The sequence below is a fragment of the Heteronotia binoei genome, chromosome 6, assembly GCF_032191835.1.
Source record: "Heteronotia binoei isolate CCM8104 ecotype False Entrance Well chromosome 6, APGP_CSIRO_Hbin_v1, whole genome shotgun sequence".
Classification (NCBI taxonomy): Eukaryota; Metazoa; Chordata; class Lepidosauria; order Squamata; family Gekkonidae; genus Heteronotia; species Heteronotia binoei.
In genome coordinates this window covers 112,997,602-113,019,395 of record NC_083228.1, presented here as the reverse complement: position 1 = coordinate 113,019,395, position 21,794 = coordinate 112,997,602, and the positions used below count along the sequence as shown (strand labels likewise).

General features: G+C 46.7%; 1 protein-coding gene across 1 annotated transcript in view; it reads right to left on the bottom strand.

The window, feature by feature from the left end:
- LEKR1 (leucine, glutamate and lysine rich 1) overlaps positions 1 to 21,794 on the bottom strand; it is a 104,826-nt gene that overhangs the window by 48,176 nt on the left and 34,856 nt on the right. Inside the window, exons 4-6 of the mRNA XM_060242378.1 lie at positions 17,403 to 17,522; positions 7,811 to 7,986; positions 2,407 to 2,592 (exon numbers count right to left, since the gene is read on the bottom strand). Coding sequence (XP_060098361.1) covers positions 2,407 to 2,592; positions 7,811 to 7,986; positions 17,403 to 17,522 — 482 coding nt within the window. The remainder of the gene's footprint in view (positions 1 to 2,406; positions 2,593 to 7,810; positions 7,987 to 17,402; positions 17,523 to 21,794) is intronic.

Here is a 21,794-nt window from a genome sequence, read left to right as displayed (position 1 = left end):
ACAAAAGCAACTGATCTAGAAATCGGCTTGACCAGGGAAGCAGGTGTTTAGCCACTCATCTGTCATGCTCAGAATTGGGGGTTCCACGCAAGTTGCTTCTGCAAAGTCAAGGACTTGTTTTGAGACAACAGACCATGATACACCAGCTAATCCCTCCAGCCCATTCATTTATATACGTATTAGAATATTTCTATGCTGCCTCTTCAGAGGCCAACATAAATTGGCTTACAATTTAAGAGCCACAGTATAAGATGCAAGCCATTAAAAAAAACTTGCAGCATCCATAAAAGAGAACAGACCATTCAAAACAAGCGATAAAACAGATCCTTAATTAAGAAGAAGATATTGGATTTATATCCCACCCTCCACTCTGAATCTCAGAGTGGCTCACAATCTCCTTTATCTTCCTCCCCCACAACAGACACCCTGAAAGGTGTGTGGGGCTGAGAGAGCTCTCCCAGAAGCTGCCCTTTCAAGGACAACTCTGTGAGGACTATGACTGACTCAAGGCCATTCCAAGCAGCTGCAAGTGAAGGAGTGGGGAATCAAACCCAGGTTCTCCCAGATAAGAGTCCACATACTTAACCACTGCACCAAACTTTTTTGCCTGGGCTGTCTAGGTCACAGCCATCATGCACCTTCAATGTCAGAAAAGCACAGTTACTGGAGACCCTGTGCAGCATCAAGACAGTTTGCTGCACCTAAGACATCAGGTCCTAGCCCCATCCAAGCTTCACCGGGGATGTCAAAGCTACTTAAATTTGGTCTAAAGTGATCAACTAGAACAAACTCAACAGCATATTCATAACACAGTGGAGGTCTCATGGACCACCCTGGTTTAGCATGAGAAGAGGAGTCCTCAAAGGAGGAGGACAACCTGCCCCCCAAGCCCTACCTTGGTGGACCATCCCAGTGAGGCAGACTCTCCAATTCCTCTCGACAGGAACCTTGAGCCAGCACCAGCATTGCTTCCCTCCCCAGGCCAGCAAAGTCCTCAGGCCAGGAGGCCTCAGCACAGACTTGCCTATGACCAGAGCTGTCACAGTCTCCTAAAGCACACTAGGAACAGAGGAGTTTAAGGCCAGGGCTGAGGCAAGGATGGACTAAGGACAGGACTGAGGCAAGGACGAGCTCAAGAGGGTGCGCCTGGTGGAGAGGCGGATCAGTCACCACAGAATCTGAGCCCCAGTACTCCTCATGAGTGGAGGAGCTAACTCAGCTTGTGAGAAGAAGCGCAATGGCCCAGCAACACCTGCAGGGAAACTCCCTATGTAAGGCTGCAGCTGGTGTAGGATCAACTTATCTGCAGTCCTGCTGATGATCTTGTCAGTTTCCTGAGTTGCTTCGCTCTTGGAACCTTGACCATGGACTATCTTTGGATTGTGATTATGGACTGTGTGCTACTAGACCCTGGACTTTGACTTTGGACTAGAACCTTTGCCGGAAGACCTGCTGCAGTCTGAGATTGGCTTTCAACCTGCTGAGCAGCTCAGGAGGTGACTTAGTGAGACCCCTGCAGAAAGGGATGATGGTATGCCGTAGAAATAAAAGAACTGAGATGCAGGATAGCCTGTGAGAGCCAGTGTGATATAATGGTTAGACCAGGACCAGGGAGACCCAAGCTGGTTTAAAGGGACTACAGAAAAGATCTGGGAAACAGCTGAGAGGCGGGAAGACAGGTCCCTGCCTATCAGCTCTTCCCCCCTCCCCTTTCTTCTGCAGTCCATTTAAACCGGGCTGGTTTAAATAGACAGCAGAGAAAACAGCTAAGTAGTGGAAGGTGCTGCTCAGCTCTGATTTGTGGCTTTACTGCTCTTGGGTTGTCCCCCCTCCTTTTCCATCTCAGTTCTATTGGAGCTGAAAAAAATTGGGATTTTTGAAAAATCCCAGCTCCAAATATTTTGCCGGTATTGGGATCTAGAATGTTTCAGAAATCCCAAAATTCTGGGATGTTCATTAGAAACAGACTGAAGGAAGTGACGGGTGAGATTCTTGAAGACTGAATGTACAATGTTAGTTCTTCCCTTGCTCATATTTCTACATATTTCATTTAAACCTGCTTACCATGCAAACTTACAGCTTTGTTTTTTTGCAGCCTCATTTCACAAGCCCAGTTCCCTGCCCTCTTTTCTTGGTGGATTACTTCAAATCTAGCAAGGGTCATGCAGGTGCAGGGGTGCAATCATGCAAACAAAATTGTGCTTATTAGGAAAGAAAACATCCTGATGACTGAAAATTCCACAGGAAGAAGCGCATATAGACACAAACAATGAACTAAAAAAAATGTGATAAGGGAAGCGTCTGGATGCATGGCCCACTGCAGCAGGAAACAAGCAAGCACACACACACAATTGGAAAAATGTTGCCATGCAGCTTGTTTTCAACTTGCAGCCCACCTTCTCTCACCTTGTGTTTTCTTTTGCAGTTCATGACATCGGTTTTGTAATTCTCCCCCTTGCAGCACAGAAGCTCGAAGCTGCTTGATTTCTGCTTCAGCCACCTCTGACCTCAACCGTGACTGCTTCACCTCCTCTTGAAGGAGAACATTTTCTCTCTGGCATTTGGCTAAGCTTTGGTTCAAGCTGGATATTTCTGAAAAGTACATAAAAATTGCAGTATGCAGTTGAGTTTAAAAAAAAAAATTAGAGATTCAAAATTTATCCCAATCAACCACAGCATGTAAGAGATAACTGGTCTGTTATAGCAGAAATAAAAAAGAGGAGGTGACTACTCTCAGTTAATTTATGGTGGTTATTTAAGTACTAAGCATGAAAGATAACACAGCCAAAGATGTGCAAGCAGAGACTGGCACCCCTCACTGTCTTCTGCAGTCCTCAAAGCTGATTATGGGGGTCAAGGGGGTTCTTTGAGATAAGCGTGGGATGTGACATATGTGGGGTGCTGTAGCTTGAAATGAAAATCTATTTAAATCACTGTCCTCTTGTACAAATTGATGGGCACTTTTGGATCCAATGAATGTAATCGATTTTAATGAAAAAGCAACATGCAGATTTATGTCTACAACCACAATCGAAACCAGAGAGACACCCTTAATCCCTCAGAAACAGTTTTGTTCACCTGTAACATTGATATAACAAAAAACATTTAACCCTGTTAATTATTCAGATATATTCTCAACTTTCCCAACTAAAGTAATATTTAATTATTGGAAAGATATATGTTAGGAACAGTACACTGCAGGTAATCCTGGCATTTCTCTTAATTCCAGTTTCTGTCACGCATCCTCTACAGCTATTTTTAGCACCCAAACGAGTCCATTTAACAAAACTGAATCACTGTGGGAGGAATCACAGCTTGGATCCAATGGAGGGTTTTCATGAGTGAAGAGGGCACAAGCCAATTCCCCTCTCTTGATGCTGTTTTCTGGGGGCCTCTTGTCACCCAGGAGCACCATTTGAAGGGGGATATTAAGGGCTGCAGGGGGAAGCGGGAGGCATGAAAGCTGTGCTCCATGAAAGGAATTCCTTCAACCTGAGGATATGCTCTGGGTACCTAAATACATAGCTCTGTGAAAGCCCTGCAGAGGAACCTATGGGTAGTCAAGCCCTATCAGTCAACACAATATCAAGTAGAAGAAGCTTGATCCTAAAATAAACTGGAGGTTTTGCTTGAACATTTTGGGTGGAAAGGGCAATCCACAAAGACGTGATGCCTTTCATCACAGCATGGATAAGTCTGAACACCCAATTTAAAAAAAAAATGTATCTAAATTACTCTAGAAAACCATGGCTCCACTCACAAGTGGACAGTTGTTGCTTCCAACAACTTTGGGTTGAATACAGCTCAATTTAACACACTGAACAATTATTTTTTAAAAAATAAGCCTCACAGTGCAATCCTAAACAGATTCACATCCTGTAAGAGTAAGACCATTGATTTCCATGGACTTAGAAGGCTTGTAACCCTGCTAAGGATTGCAGTTTCAGTCTCCTAATTTAGATACAAATGAAACTGATCTAAATAAATCAAAAGCAATATTTATATGTATTTTTATTTTTTTATTTATTTATTTATTCCGGGATTTATATCCCGCCCTTCCCACGAGTGGCTCAGGGCGGCTGTTTTCAAATATACACATGTGGACACTAATTTTATGGTAAAGGAGCGATGTGATTTTCAGTACAGCTTATCTTCCCTACAGAGAGCCAAGCAAGCTAATTTATTGTGATGCAGAATGCTTTATACAGGTATGGAGCAGTTACTCTGACCAAAGCTAGGTCATTGGTGAACATAGTAAGGAAAACGTGCTTACTGTGGTAATCTCAAGGCTGGCATACAATTCCACAGTCAATTTCCCTATCTTACTATGTTACTAGTTTATCATTCACATCACTCAAACTCTTCTTAGCATTGAAACTATTTAGGGGGTCTAAACCCCATTCATGGTGCATTTCTTTTCTCTTGCCCAGTGCATACCTGGAAAACAGGTTTCTGCTTCTGGATTGTCCCTGTTGCACACACAAGAGATAAAATCCTCCCAATGCAAGCTCTTAAGAATCTGATGCCTGTATTTAATGGAGGCCAAGACAGAGCAACTGAGAGCCCCTGGGAAGCTGATGCCCTCATCTTTGAAGACCAAGGATACTCTGTTATGTAGGATACTCTGGTGACAGAGGAAATTGCACATATGCTAAGGCTTTGTAGAACTCAAGCTGGTTTAGCAGACTTCTTATTGGTTTAGGCACTTTCTCAGAAACAGACGTAAACTGCTGGTTTAAACTGTCCTAGACCCAATAAATAGTCTGTATGTTTGTACTGGGTTAGTTATGTCTCACACAAGATAAACAAGCTTAATGTGTTTTGATTCAAAAGTTTCCTTGTCAAATAAATCCACAACCTCAGAATACAACCCCCTCCACCTCAGTCATCCTTTCCCCCATGAAAATTAGTTGATTTATGCATGTGTTATCTTGTGCGCACATTTTCTACTGGAACATGAATAAATATATGTATACAAACAGAAAAAGTTCACTGTGAATGTGCTTTGGGGTTCGTTACAGGGACCCTCATTATAAAAGTAATGTCTATTCCTGCACAAACGAAGTCCTACTTCAAACTAGCCCGCACTACCCTACTTTGTTTTCACAACAGTGATCAGAATTCTTAAAGATTTGAATGTCTAAGAAAGGGACACTCTGCGAACACTGCTACCCTCTTATATCTCTGAATCAGGGCATGTATCCATTAAAGGTAATTTGTGAAGATGTTAAGGGGAAAAGCAAACAAAAAAATTAACTCAGACACAAATCTTGTTAACAAAATATGTTCTACAATATTGTTTTTTCACCTCTCTAGTTACAAAGGTTCCATCACAACAATTTTATTTATAAACGTATGATTTACAGTGCAATTTGGATTGCCCTGTTGGAGTCCTCAACTTAATTGTCGATTTGTACAATGCATCTGACAAGTGACCTTCCTATTCAAACACAGGTTAGGGCCCAAAATTCAGTTTTCCTTTCCTAAGCACGAAAATGTTGTGTCAGCTGCTGTCAGAAGGTTCATTAATCATGACAAGCAAGGGCTGAATGACTAAAATGGAATGTAATTATAAGCACGGTTTGACTTGCCAAGTGCAGAAACAGCATAAAAACTGTTCAAAAATGGCAATTCATGCCGGGGGTCACAATGTTACTCTGTTGTTCAAGCTTCAATTTCCTCTGCCCAATCTCTGTGTTAACCAGACACACACTTTTAAAATTAGATTTCTTCTATTTGTGCTTCTTAGAGGGAGAAATGTGCATAATTCCACATTACAGAAGATTTTTGGAATATCTTATACCATCTGCTCAAAAAAGCAGGGACGACGGTTATGTTTAGGAAGAAATGCACATTGAACAAGACAGCAGCCAACATTTGCAGAAATCTCCTGTAATAATTAGTCAAAATTAAAGTGTGTCTCAATCAGATGAAGCAAAGATTTTTGAAAATTACCAGGGGGAAAATGGCATACTACAGCTTTGCTTTGTGCCTAAAAAGCAACAGGATCATTGCAAAGGTTATGTATGCTGGGAACAACAGGCAGGATGCAGCACAACATTTGCGCTGGAGCACTTGTGCAAATAGAAAGGCAACAAAAGACTGGGATAGCTGCTTGGCTAAGTCAAACTTATTGTACCTCTGCTTGCACGGGATCATGTGCTAACAATATAATATACAGGGAAGAAAGTGTTTCATGTTGCACAAGAACTCGTGTAAGCTGAACTGCGCTGTCCGGTTATACTTCCACACCACTGGATCGAAACCACTAGTGTGTATGTATTTGCCTATTACACATCTGATACTGCTGGCCTTCCTGCACAGATCCAGTGTCAGAACAACTAAAATGACATTCCTGTAGCAGACGGCTATTTTGTTTTTGGCCTAAAATGCGCAGTGACCTGATGTCACTTTGGGTGGAACATGAAAGCACAGAGAAGCAGCAGCCACCACCTGCCAACATGTCCTTCCCTTGCCCTTTAAGATCAAATGTGTAGCAAGTTCTCCCAGAGCAAGAAGTCTACCCCTTGAGGCATCTTTGGAGATTTCAGATTCCGCGCTATTCAGCTCTGTCCTCTGTGGCTGAAGGGCAAAGGTGCCACTTGCAATTTCTGTGATGCAGAAAATCCTCTCTGTTGTTTTCTCTTCAAGTTATTTCACATCGTAGCCCACAAAAAAAGAGTCAGCGGTCACGCGCTGCAGTCAGTTACGTCTGATGGGCAGAACTATGTGGTGAACAGAGAATGCACATCTTTTAGCCTAGAGACTATTCTTCCTTGCAGGTGCTGACCGAGGGAAACACTTTGCTTGTACAATCCGACAGGCAGAGTTGAAGAAATCAGGGGACAAGGAAAGGAGAGGATAGAGGCAGAGGCTACACTGTGCCCCCCAGCGAAAAAGTTGACCACAGCTTCCCTGCTTCACATACCAAGGTGAAGGGAAACAGACAATCCTTTGTGAGCAGTATGGTCCCTGCATGCGTGATCCCCAGCAAGTAGAAAAGAAGACATTACAAGACAGAAATATGTTTCCCGTTGAAACCAACAGAAACAACTCAAGAATGCAATATAAAGGATAGAAGACAGAAAAACTTTGATCTGGAGCCTATGCTTTGTTCTACTCATATAGGCAGCACTTCCGCTTGCACAACATTCCTTCCAGTTCCCCTCCATACAGTTCCCTGCCCTCCAGTTCTCCTCCTTTCAGTCGGCTTCTTCAGATCCACCGGTATATATTTATGCTTTGCCTTTCTAACAACGTACGTCCAGATGCAGGACTTCACCAAGCATAGTAGGCTCAGAAGGAAGAGGAAGGGAGGGAAGTTGCATCCCATGAGTGTTCCAGCCAGGGTGTTGCTTAGAATCTAACCTTCCGCAAACTGCCTTGGGTACCAACACCAGAAGAAAGGCAAACCACACATGCTGCAAGTCAGGAAGTAAAATACTCCCCACTGAGAACGACAATGGATTATACAAAGGAAATCAGAACTCTAAATTCTAAGAAGGCCAGGGGGAATCTGTTTATTCCATCTTGCCTCCTTATACTAAAGGCAGCTAACTAACATTATCTGAATTATTATTATTTATACCCCCCTTTCTCCCTAATAGGGACCCAAAGCATCTTACATGGTCTCCTCTCTTCCACTTTATCCTCACAACCCTGTGAGGTAGGCTAGGCTGGGGCGCCTGGCTCAAAGTCACCCAGCCAGATTCCACAGCAGGGTAGAGATTTGAAAAGGGGTCTCTTGGATCCTAGGGTGACACATTGGGAATGTAAGACACTGGGAGAAGCTGGAAGATGGTAAACTTACCAGCCAGTGCTGTTGTATTCACGTTTTTGAGCTGTAAAAAAATCTGCCCTTTCAGTGCTGTCCATTTGTGGAGACTGCCAAACAGGTCTGCTTTAAAACCTTTCAATTCTCCTCTGATGAAGGGAAGAAGCGCAGAGGCTTTTGTTAGGACTGACTGATGCTGCTCCTCTGTCTTCCTGTATAAACGGGGGGTGGCGGGGGAACAAAGATTAACTGGTCATTGATTTTTAAAACACAATATGCTATTTGTGTATTTAAAATAAGGCCCTGGCCTGGATAACCCAGGCAAGCCTGATCTTGTCAGATCTCAGAAGCTAAGCAGGGTTGACTCTGGCAAGTATTTGGATGGGAGACCTCCTTGGAATACCAGGAGTTGGGAGGCAGGGGCAGGCTTTATTCAAGCCACCTCTCTGAATATCCTCTATGTCCCAGGAGGGATCAGTTACCAGACGTCAACATGACTTCCAGGTGCAACACACACATGCAAATTAAAAAAATGTTTTACTCCTAAAAGGGCCAAAAGCAGTTTATAAACCCATATATACACAGTAGAAATAAAAACAGTAGAAGGACAACCCTTAAGTGCATCTTAGCCCACAAGTCCTTGCTCCAAACTGTCAACATGCTACTGGGAAAGAAAATATCCACAACCCACCATGATCACATTTGTTAAACAAGAGTCTTCTGGGCAGGGTTTTTTTTTTTTGTAGAAAAATAGGTGGTGGAGCTCATCCAAGGATTGTTATGCAGCTGCAATACTATTCAATGGACAAGGAGGTAGAACTCTCAGGAGATGGAACTTTCAGAAAGGTTCCCACTGAATGAGGCCTGCCTCTGGGAAAGAATTACCCTGTAGCACCTTCTAATAGCAACGCAGCAGGTGCCCACCTCACTTCCCCTGGGAGGCCATCTTATCACTATCATTTTCATTAATATTGTGAATGCAGAACAACAGCTGGTAAGTCTCTTTTATGGAGTTTTCTGAACAAGAAAAGCTTAAAACAAGTCTTTCAAGAAGCTTCGTTTATAGCAGATAGAGCAAAAGTTAACTTACGAAGCACAACCTGCAAGCAATTCAGGCAAGGGTACAAAGAAATATTTAATGTTCTTCCTATCTGTGCAAGGGTTTTCAACAAGACAGCCCATTTGATTACCCTTTTCAATCCCAGGATCAAGAGGGAAGGGCAGAAGGAACCACTGCAATTCACATGGGGGTGGTGGGGGAGAATCTGTGAATCCCTGGCATAATTAGAGTCCTAAATTTCAGGTACAAAGTAGAATTATGATGCACAGCTTTCACTAGTTAACCTATATACTATATGAATTCTCTTATGAAGCCAGCATGGTATAGTGATTAGAGGATCAGACTAGGAACTGGGAGAACCAGGGTCTAATCCATGCTCTGCTAGACAAGTTCTCTAGGTGACCTTGGGCCAATCACTGTCTCCCATCCTAACTATCTCACAGGATTGTTGTTATACTCAAATGGAGAAGGTGAGAATAATGTTGTAAGCTGCTTTGGATTTTCATTGGGGAGAAACTGAGATATGAATATAAATACGTAGAATTTGTTAGACAAATGCACCTAAGCACCTGAATGTGCTGTCCTTCAAACAAAAGACAGACTTAATTATTCTAGGGAATATACCTGCAGTTCAACTTAGGGTGCCCAAACCGTCCCGGGCTGCCGGGAATGTCCCTCCCCCGCGCTGAAATTCCCGCCTCCCGGCTTAGCTATCCCGGGACCATTAAAAGTCCCGGTTTAGCTAAAATGGATACAATGGTGAGGGCTCCACGTTACCTGCCAGCCTGCCCAGCCACTGGGGAGCGGTCTTGAAGTGGTGTGGGGGCGTGGCAGGCAGCTAGGGGCCCTCACCATTGGTCCGTGGGACGTGGCTGCCCACCCCCGCTTCCCGCTTCCCACGCTGCTTCTAATTCTTTCCCTTTCTACCCTGGGCTGTGCAGCAGACGAGGTGCTCGATCTGCTGTCCTTGCCCAGCCCATTGCAGAGAGGGAAAGAGAGAGAGAGAGAAGAAGAAAGAGAGAGAGAGGAGAAGAAGAGAAAAAGATTCCCTAGACTAAGGTAAGTGGCCCTTCCCCCCCAGGGATCCCCGGCCTGGCCCCCGCCCCGCTCCCCTCCTGCCTGGGTGGCTGGGCCCGGCGCGGCACGGCCCAAGCCGCCCAGAAACCCCGGGCTCGCCTCCCCTTCCCTGCCCGCCCCCCCCCCCCCCCCGCTCTCCTGCTGGGCCCGCCGCCGGCGCCGCCGCGCGCGGCCCAGGGCCCAGGCAGCCGCCGAAACCCCGGGCTCGCCTCCCCTTCCCTGCCCGCCCCCCCCCGCTCTCCTGCTGGGCCCGCCGCAGCGCGGCCTAGGGCCCAGGCAGCCGCGCCGCCGAAACCCCGGGCTCGCCTCCCCTTCCCTGCCCGCCCCCCCCGCTGAGCTCTCCTGCTGGGCCCGCCGCAGCGCGGCCTAGGGCCCAGGCAGCCGCGCCGCCGAAACCCCTGGCTCGCCTCCCCTTCCCTGCCCGCCCCCCCCCGCTCTCCTGCTGGGCCCGCCGCAGCGCGGCCTAGGGCCCAGGCAGCCGCGCCGCCGAAACCCCGGGCTCGCCTCCCCTTCCCTGCCCGCCCCCCCCGCTGAGCTCTCCTGCTGGGCCCGCCGCAGCGCGGCCTAGGGCCCAGGCAGCCGCGCCGCCGAAACCCCGGGCTCGCCTCCCCTTCCCTGCCCGCCCCCCCCCCCGCTGAGCTCTCCTGCTGGGCCCGCCGCAGCGCGGCCTAGGGCCCAGGCAGCCGCGCCGCCGAAACCCCGGGCTCGCCTCCCCTTCCCTGCCCGCCCCCCCCGCTGAGCTCTCCTGCTGGGCCCGCCGCAGCGCGGCCTAGGGCCCAGGCAGCCGCGCCGCCGAAACCCCGGGCTCGCCTCCCCTTCCCTGCCCGCCCCCCCCCGCTGAGCTCTCCTGCTGGGCCCGCCGCAGCGCGGCCTAGGGCCCAGGCAGCCGCGCCGCCGAAACCCCGGGCTCGCCTCCCCTTCCCTGCCCGCCCCCCCCCCGCTGAGCTCTCCTGCTGGGCCCGCCGCAGCGCGGCCTAGGGCCCAGGCAGCCGCGCCGCCGAAACCCCGGGCTCGCCTCCCCTTCCCTGCCCGCCCCCCCCCGCTGAGCTCTCCTGCTGGGCCCGCCGCCGCCGCAGTGCGGCCCAGGGCCCAGGCAGCCGCCGAAACCCCGGCTTCGCCTCCCCTTCCCTGCCCGCCCCCCCCGCTCTCCTGCTGGGCCCGCCGCAGCGCGGCCTAGGGCCCAGGCAGCCGCGCCACCGAAACCCCGGGCTCGCCTCCCCTTCCCTGCCCGCCCCCCCCCCCCGCTGAGCTCTCCTGCTGGGCCCGCCGCAGCGCGGCCTAGGGCCCAGGCAGCCGCGCCGCCGAAACCCCGGGCTCGCCTCCCCTTCCCTGCCCGCCCCCCCCCCCCCCCGCTGAGCTCTCCTGCTGGGCCCGCCGCAGCGCGGCCCAGGGCCCAGGCAGCCGCCGAAACCCCGGCTTCGCCTCCCCTTCCCTGCCCGCCCCCCCCCGCTGAGCTCTCCTGCTGGGCCCGCCACCGCAGCGCGGCCCAGGGCCCAGGCAGCCTCCGAAACCCCGGCTTCGCCTCCCCTTCCCTGCCCGCCCCCCGCTCACTTGCTGGGCGGCTGGGTGTTCAAGGAGGCTGGGAAAGACCACCATGGAAGAGCAGCAGCCGTTGGTCTCAGGTAGAAGGATTTTCTTATTTATCTATTATAAGGCAGCTTGATTATCTTACTTGATATAAGGCAGCTTCTGTTGTATTTAAAAACACTGTATTTATATTTGTTGGATTTACATTTTGAATTTGTGGACATTATCCTAGATTTTGAACTTGAGCCCACCAGATAGGGTTGCCAAGTTAAATTCAAGAAATATCTGGGGACTTTGGGGGTGGAGGCAAGAGCAAGATTGTGACAGACATAATTGAACTCCAAAGGGAGTTCTGGCCGTCATGCTTAAAGGGACCACACACCTTTTAAATGCCTTCTTTCCACTGGAAATAATGGATAGGGGCACTTTCTTTTCAGGCTTTTCAGGCTCATAGAATTGGACCCCCTGGTCCAATCCTTTTTAATCTTGAGGGGTGTTTTGAAGAGAGGCACCAGATGCTATGCTGCAAATTTGGTGATTCTACCTCAAAAAACAGCCCCCCCCGGGCCCCAGATACCTACAGATCAATTCAGCATTATATCCAATGGGAATCGGTCTCCATAAGGAATAATGGAGCTCCTAGAAGACATCCAAGTAGTATCTAGTAGTGCCAACCCTGCTTAGCATCGGAGATCTGATAAAATCAGACTAGCCTGGACCACTGTGTCTAGGACATATTACCTGAGCCCTCCTCCCACTTAAGGGTCATCAGAAAGCGGGGGGGGGGGAGGAAATGTCTTCTGGGTACTCCATTGTTCCCTAGGGAGATCGATTCCCATAAGGTATGATGGAGAACTGAGCTGTGGTTATCTGGGACTCTTGGGGGCAGTTCTTTTGAGCTACAGGTACCCAATTTGCAGCATAGCATCTAGTGGATCACCTCAAAATACCCTCCAGGTTTCAAAAATATTGGACCAGGGGGTCCAATTCTATGAGCCCCAAAAGAAGGTGCCCCTATCCTTCATTATTTCCTATGGAAGGAAGGCATTGAAAAGGTGTGCCGTCCTTTTAAATGTGATGGGTGAAGCCTGGAGAAGGCAGAGTTTGAGGAGAGGGGATTTCTTGTGAGGGTTTGTTGGTGAAAGGTAAATAAGCTATATGAAAAGAAATTCTGCTAATTGCTGGTTTTGTCTCTTCATTTATGTTGCACCTTTGATGTTCTGACAGGCTTACCTTTTACTTATTTTCTGGTTAAAGATGTATTGTGGATTGATTATCTTGGGAATCCTGTATTCACTTCAGATTTTATTTGCTTTTTATATTGCTTTCATTATTGCTGTAATTTTAGATATTAATGTTTTTAATTTTGTGAGCCAACATGTGCACCAGTGTACAATGTCACTTACTCTGAAAAAAGGGAAGTTATATCATGACATCTGAGGGCCCCTCTAAGCTTTTCCTCAAACTATATATTTCAAAACAGAACTTTGGTGTATCCTAGAGCACTGTCTTGACATCATGACATCACTTCAGGGTGGTTTTTTTGGTCAGCAATGGCATTGTATGCTTGCAGTAACTTTTTGTACTGCTGAGACACTGGTACCCCTGTCCCTGTCCTCCCCAACCCTCCCAGTGGATTGCCAACCCTTGTAACCTAAATCTTTCACAAACACATCTGATCCTTAACAAATGCTTCTTCCACTACTGTTATGCTTCTGTAGCTCATCTGTCTTAGGCAAATGTCTTCATAAGAACATAAGAGAAGCCATGTTGTTGGATCAGGCCAGTGGCCCATCCAGTCCAACACTCTGTGTCGCACAGTGGCCAAAAAAACTGTATACACACACACACACACACTGTGGCTAATAGCCACTGATGGACCTCTGCTCCATATTTTTATCTAATGTCCTCTTGAAGCTGGCTATGCTTGCAGGTTTGGAGGCCCTCTCCCCTGCTTCAGGGTCATCAGAAAGCGGGGGAGGCAAAGGTCTGCTGGGCTCTCCATTATTCACTATGGTGACCGATTCCTATACGCTATAATGAAGAGCTGATCTGCAGGTCTCTGGGGAAGGCGCCTGTTTTGTGAGGTAGAGGAGGTCTACCTCATTGCAAGGGGGGGCGTGCCTCTCCCATTGGAGAATATAGCCCAGTGCATGTGTGCATGTTTCTCACATTGGGGCAAGAGTCCCCATTGCGCTGTGTGGGCCTTTTCCATTGCACAAGCACCTCCATTACACGTCTATGTATCAATACCCTTCATTGCAGTCTTGCATGCAGGGCTGGATTAACACATAGGCCAAGAAGGCACCGTCCTATGGGCCCCCACGCCTTTAGATGCCCCAGGCTGCCTCACCCCCCATCCCCCCCCCCTCGCTGCCATCCCAGCCTCCATGCATTAGGACTGGAGATAATTTGCAAGAGGAGACCCCAAGATTTCAGTTGCCTAAGGGCCTCTACGGGTTTAATCCTGCCCCCGGCTGAACAAGCCCTCTCTCCCCAGCTTGGAGTCCAAGGCCCATGTCTTCCAGAAGTGGCGAGGACTTAGTTACGATTCTTCTGCCCTCTTCATCTAGGCCCTTACAGCAGACCATGGCTTCAACATCAGGCGCTGGAGGTGGCAAAGGTCACCAGCCCCAGGAACCACCAAAAAAGAAGCCCAAACGTTTGGTTGTGTTCAATCCTGAATGGAAAAACACCTACCCCTGGCTAAAAGAGACAAAGGACAAGAACAAAGCATTCTGCACGATGTGTTCTAAGGAGATAGGAATTGGTCACGGTGGAGTGAATGATGTGAAAGCTCATAAGGACACTGACTCTCACAGGAGTGCGGCAAGCCAAGCTGGAACTTCAAAATCCATCACAAGCTTTTTTGCCTACCAAAAAGACACCGCTGCTCAGGCCAGAATTTCGGCTGCTGAACTAGCCTTGGCATACCACAATAACAGGCATGCGTTATCATACCGGTCTCTTGATTGCGGTGTCAAATTGTGCAAAGCCGCATTTTCCGATTCCGAGACTGTGACCAAGATGACCTGTGGGAGAACAAAGGGTGCAGCTTTGATAAGCGATGTCTTGGCACCTTACTCTGTAGAACTGATTCTGTCAGATCTTGACACAGCACATTGTTTCTACAGCGTTTCCAGCGACGCATCAAATCATGGCAACAGGAAAATGTTCCCCCTATGCCTTAGATACTTCACTTTGAAGGACGGCATTTCAGATCGTATTCTTGATTTCTATGAAGATGCCAATGAAACGGCTGAGAATGTCACACGAAGGATTTTGGATGTCTTGGCAAAATACCAGCTGGACTTAGCTCGTCTGTCTGCATACTCAGCAGACAGCGCGAATGTAAACTTTGGAAAATACCATTCGGTGTACACACTTCTGAGTAGAGGCCGTGAAGACATCATGCCCGCAAGGTGCCCTGCACACATTGTGCACAATGCTGCCAAAAAAGGATGTGATGTGCTCACCTGCGACATCGAGTCTCTCATACTGAAGGCTTTTGGTCATTTTTCTGTTTCTGCCAAACGTTCAGAGGAACTTCAGGAGATGTTTGAGTTTTTGGAGATGCAGGGTGATCGCCTGCTTCGACATGTACCCACAAGATGGCTATCTTTCTTGCCTGCCATAAACAAGATGTTGAAGTGTTGGCCAGCCGTTAAAGCATACTTTCAAAAGCTGGGAGAGGACGACTGTCCTTCTATGATATGGCGCCACATTGATGATGAGTCTGGAGAAAAGGACTACAGTACATCACAAACTTACATGATGTTTCTCCAGACCACTCTGACGCCTATTGAGGAGACTGTACTGATTCTGGAGCGGGATGCACTGACAGCACCTGAATTGTTTGAGGCCATGCTAAGGTTGCTAAACAGCCTTAAGCAACGCAAAGCTGACTCGTTTTTTGGAACGGATACAGATAAGGCGCTGCGCAAAATGCCACCTTCGAAGGCAAGGAAAGTGAAGCAGGACTTCCTTAAGTTCTTTGAAAAAACCATCACGTATCTGGAAGCAAAGTTTGATTTCTCTGAGAAAAATCACCTGTGTGCTTTGACACCATTTTCTCTTTAAAAAAGTGTGACTTATGACCACCTGCGGTGTGCTGCTGAGCGGCTGAAAATGGAGAAAATAATAAACTTGGATCACCTATACAGTGAATACACCGATGCCAAGAGCCTGCTGGATGAGCAAGTGGCCTGTGTTGACCCAGAAATCACTGTGGATAAAAAGTGGGTGGCCATATTCTCTGAGATGGGAACTCGGTCTCAGAAGTGCGAAAACCTCTTACTTCTTGTAAGCAAGATCCTGAGTATCCCATGCTCAAACGCTTTTGTGGAGAGGGTATTCAGCCTCATGTCAGCTCACTGGACGGACACCAGGAATCGTTGTAACATAGACCTGGTGAAAGCAGAGCTGCAAGTCAAATTGAATTTTGATATGGATTGTGAACCATTTTATCACTTTATTAAGGAGAAGAAAGATATCCTCAAGGCTTCAGGGAAATCAGAGAAGTATAAATTCTTGAAAAAAGCGAAAGACTGAAACCTGTGTCGCTCCTTCCAGACCACAGCCCTTCGTCCAGCGTGGGAGTCGGGATGGCCCACACCTGCGGGCCCACCGCCTGGGCCCACAGCACGCAAGTCCCATTCTACCAGCCGTGTTCTTTGTCCAGGGAGAAGTCGAGGTCCAAGAAGCTCCACTGTGCGGGCGTATGTTAATGTAAGACCAGAATTTAATAGTAATTATAAAATGAATACAAAAAAACCCTGGGGATTAGGGCTAATGGCGATACCCCAAAAAAAAAAACGACACTAGGCAGCCACCTCCTGGGTGTGTTGGAAGAGCTGCCAAGATGCAAAGTAATTTTAAACTGCTGACAGTGTGTTTCTTTTTTTTCCAGATAAGCTCCATTCAGGAAACTAGCAACCACAGACAACAGTAGATCGCTTCCATCACACAACAGAAGGTAAGGAACAAATTGGCTGTGACTTGACAGCTCGCTCCACCACTTTAATAATATGAAGAGAACTTGGTTTCCTTTCTCTTTTGCAATTTTTAGTATTTTAGTGACACCTGAACACCTTTTTCTTTTTGTGTGCGGCTTGGGGAGGACCTGCTTTTCTAGACCTGTATCCGCCTGCCTTCAGGCTGTGCTACTACGGGGCACAGACTGGCAGTGGTGGTTTTAGTTCTGATCTCAGTTTGATTGTAGATAAGGGTTGCTTTGTTGCTTTTACTGGGGTGATCAAGACCCTTTGATATTGTGGACAGTCTTGTTGAAATGTTTGTCAGCACAAGCAGGTATCAAGGATAGTGGATTGTTTTCCTGTGAATCTGACTCGAGGGGTTGCTGTTGGAGCCTTTTTTTCTTTAGCAGGAAACATCGTGAAGTTTCTCTTCTTTTTTCAAGTTGTATATTTTGGGGGTGGTAATATTTGGGGAAAATGACATCACAGGAAGTGCTGTCACAGGAAGTGATGTCACTTCCTGCTTCCGGCAGGTGGCGCAGGGGAAATGATGTCACAGGAAGTGATGTCACTTCCTGCTTCCGGCAGGTGGCGCAGGGGAAATGATGTCACAGGAAGTGATGTCACTTCCTGCTTCCGGCAGGTGGCGCAGGGGAAATGATGTCACAGGAAGTGATGTCACTTCCTGTTCCTGGCGGTGGCATGACGTCACCGGAAGTGCCGTCACCGGAAGTGACATCACTTCCTGTTTCCGGCGGCGCGCGCGCTTTGCGCGCGCGCAGCCCCCTTCCCCCACCCCCCAAGTGTCCCTGGCTGGCCTTGAGACATTATGGTCACCCTATCAGTGACTTCAATGAACAAACCCAGCATACATATGTTCCAGGGTATCGCAGAGACATAGCTATGCTTTCTCTAATTTCCTCAAATATATATGACAGGGGGGGGAGGGGAATCAGGTTTTGTGTATATTGCCTGTGAGATTTCTTACCTCAACAGTTGTACCTGCCTATGTGAAGCTTCTTTCTCTATTTGGAAGCACCTCAACTGTTTGTGTAGATTTTGTATTGCATCTTGCTTCTGTTCCAGCTCCAGGTGTAATTGTTTTATTCTGTAAGAAGTAAATAAAATATAATAGTCGCATAATTTAATACATCCATATAGTTTAAGATCCGCCCCCCACAAGACTTTTATTGGAAAAGGTAGAGAGCTTTCAAGTAATTATACAGAAAATCAAACAAATGACTTCACTGAGACTTATTCCAACTGGCACGGAAGACATCTAAAACAGTTACATAACCAAAGGTTCAAATCACTTTAATATCTTTGGAAAGGTCTAGATGTAAAAATACTTTTATACAAAAAGGAGGCTCTTTTTGGTAGCTAGTATTCCAAAAATAACATTACAGGAAAGCTTACTATGAAGCATTTTCATTATAGCACTCTTCATTCTAGGTGTAAATTTGACAATAAAAGTGAGAAAAAATGTTCCACATGCAAAAGTACTATAACTGGAGCTGTACTTTCAGCCAGTGGGTGGTGTATTCCGGCTAGTGCTACATACCAATGACAGTAAGGTATTCTAGGGCTAAACAGCACTCTCCTACACGAGGTGAGTCACAACCTGGTTCGCCCTTTCAGCAGAAGCTCCTCCCATCATCTTTGACCACTCCTATGTAGGAGGAGCAACAGCAGCAGTAGTCAGTTATGCATTAGGCTCTAACCTAATGCACTGGAGAGCGAACTCCCTAGTGTACTTCCTAGTGTTCATTAGAAATACAAAACTTGGTCATTATCATTAAAAATGAACTCTTCAATCACATTGGTGCCATTACCGACATCCTGAGAAAGCCCTGATATGTCACATATATAAGAAATGACAATAATGTAAATACTTCCCTTAGCAGAACAGTGTTATATCCCTTACAGAGCTGCTTCACACTGTATTCTGCTTCCAGGAACATATCCACAGAGTTACATGAAGCACTACTTCTATCAGGTGTGCAATTTTCCATGTCAAATTTCCTCCTTAATAATATCTTTTCTCCTAGCTACTATCTCCTTACCATTAAGGAGAGCAATCACATTAACTGACTAACAGTGCATTCCTAAGTGGCATTACACTCTTCTAAGTCTCTTGAGATCAGTAGGTTTAGAAAGGTGTAACACTGCTTAGGATGGTGGCACTGTAAAATGTTTTACTCATTTGGCTTCTAACTCATTAAACTAGTAAATGTAAATAAAGCTGCACATTCTCAGCAGAACAAAGCAGGAGTCACGTAGCACCTTTAAAACCAACAAAATTTTATTCAGAATGTAAGCTTTTGTATGCATACATACTTCTTCAGACAAGGGGATGGAGTATAGCTGGTGGGTTAAGAGTGTAAACTGATACAGAAGTTACGATCAAATGGCAAAAAAGTGTAATAAATTGGAAGACCATTTGGTCTTAATGTATCTCGCATTCTCCAAGCTGCTAGCTGGCTTGGCTTGAAGAAGTGATTTAAAGAGAGGAATGCCTTCTCCAAGCTGGCTGATGGGGTGGCGAAGGCTTCAAGAGCCACATAATATATGTGAAAGAGACACATGTGGCTCTCAAGCCACAGTTTTGGCCAACCCTACTCTAAGGTCTGGGGAAAGCAAAGGCTCAGGGAAGGATGAGGTGCAAAAGATGGTGTAATCCCTTCCTCTTTCCATTCTGATGCCAGGGGGGAGCCTCATAACCTAAGTCTTTGGAAAGAGATACCTTTGTACAACATGCTGAAAGTTTGCTGCTGAGAAGCTGATCCAAAGAAACTTCATACTGTTTATATGCCTAAGGGTGTGATCTAATGCCCAGTTCCCTGGAAAGTGCTATTAAATTCAGTGGCACTTCAAAGCAATAGCCACTGAGATCTCCTATGGTACAAGAGCTGCTTCTACTATTTGGGGGAGGGGTTGCCCTGCCAGTTTTGTGCAGTTTAATTTTTCAGATTTTTCTGCAAACCTGTAACTATGCTACATCCTGTACTGCCCCACCACCCATTGGTCAATGTACTTCTTCACCCAAAGGGTGATTAACATGTGGAATTCACTGCCACAGGAGGTGGTGGCGGCCACAAGTATAGCCACCTTCAAGAAGGGTTTAGATAAAAATATGGAGCACAGGTCCATCACTATTAGCCACAATGTATGTGTGTATATAAAATTTTTTGCCACTGTGTGACACAGAGTGTTGGACTTGATGGGCCGTTGGCCTGATCCAACATGGCTTCTCTTATGTTCTTATGTTCTCCTCTTACTCCCTTCACTGTGGAACCCAAGGCAACTTATATAATAACTTTTCTCTCCTCTGTTTTATCCTCACAACAAAACACCCTGTGCTGAAAGAAAGAGACTGGCCCACAATCACCCAGCAAACTTCTGTGGAAGACTGGGGACTTGAAACATGGTCTTCCAGATCCTAGTTGGACCCTCTAACAAATATACCACACTGGCTTTTGGTTTTCCCTTCTTCCCTCCTCCTGGCAGCCTCTTCCTTGGCCATTTACTGACAGAAACCAAGGCTGGTAATATTGTTGAGGTTGTCTAGCAACAGTGACTACTGACGTTTCAGAGGGCATCCCTTTCTGAAAGGGACCTTCACTTGTCCCTTGGTAACTATGCTACATCCTGTACTGCCCCACTATCCATTGATCAATTATGTTCTCCTCTTACACCCTTCACTGTGGACAGAAACCATTGACTGAATCAGGAAATATTTCATTTATTTTATTTATACTCCATCTTTTTACCTAATGGGCACCCAAAGTGACTTGCATTCTTCTCTCCTCTGTTTTATCCACACAACAATTCTATAAAGTAGGATAAGCTGAGAGGCTGTGACTGACCCAAAGTCACCCAGCAATATTCCATAGCAGAACAGGGATTTGAAACAGGGTCTCCCAGATCAACACTCTAACCACTAACACCAGAGGTCCCCAATGTGGTGCCCATGGTCCTAACATGTTGCCCACAGACACCTTTTCAGGCACCCACCAAGCGTTTTTAGGAAAAGCATAGGACCAGGTTGGGTTTTTGCCTAGGAAGGGTTCTGATTGGCTGGGAAAATTTTATAAAATGTTGCTTTGGCAGCAACAGCTACTGCAACATGAGAATCTACACTGTGCCACTGAAGTTAAGCTGCGGCAGTGATTTTGTGGCTGGTTCTGTGTCCTATGGCAGCCATTTTGTTGCTGCTCCCACCATGCTATGTCAGAATTCCAAAAGTACCCTCCAGCTCCAAAAGATTAGGGACCTCTGCACTATACCGTACTGGCTCTCAGGTTTCATTAACTAACATTTTAGTTAGCATCCTTCAAAGCAGAATAAAATAATAAGCAAGCTGTGCCATGCTACCAATATCTGAATGTAACACATATCTTCTTAAGCTCCTGATTTGTGTGTGTGTTTGTGTATGTAAGTATATAAAAGCAGCCAGGGAATGAAGTCCAGGTCATTGGGTTCACTGTGGTGGATCCAGCACGATTGCGCAAAGATTGCAATCTTCCAGCAGCAGTTGAGAGGCCACAACATGGAGGGGAAAGGAAGGAAAATCACCACCTTCTTCCTCTTCTGTCAGCAATGCTCTGCTCAAGAGGCAGGAGGGAGCAATTTTGCCCCCTCCCCATCACCCCTTCTGATCCACATGGCTACTGTGGTCTCTCCCCAAACAAGCTTCACAGCAAGGTATTTTCCATGTACTGCAGCTTTATAGTGGTATAAAGGATTCAAGGAAGAGTCTTGCAAAGGAGAAAAGCTAGTTGGGACATACTTCACAATAACAGAAGGCAGAACTGGATGTCCTTCCACTTCAATATTTAATCAAATGTGGCAACTGTATACAAAACCAAGCTCATTGTTCAAGTTTGTCTAAAACATAAGAGGAAAGGCAGGGGTTACACAATATTATACAAACCAGCAATTTCTGTCAATCAAAGTCCTTTAAGAAAAACCAATGACTGGTAGGTTTAGAAAACTGTTAAGTAAACAAAACTTTTCTTCAACTGAGCTAATGTAACCTCAGTTTGTGGGTTCTATGGGGCAGAACATGGAATGAATCCATCCCTTTCCTCTTGTTGGTGGCCCAAGAAGTCTCCAGCTGAACCCTATATATACTGGCTTCCAAGATGAGGGTCCCAAATGAACTCCCCATTAGATAACACAGTCCTGAAACAATAATTCTGAAATTACAATTTAGAACAAAAGTCTCCCTCCCTTACGAGTTTCCATACATATACCATAGCTAGACTTAAACAAGGAGCTAAGAGTCTATGATTAACGTACAAGTTTGCCAGGAGGGCAGTCTTGCTTCCCTTCTCCACACACACTGCATGGTTCTGCACCTAGAGGCTCTACCCTCCTT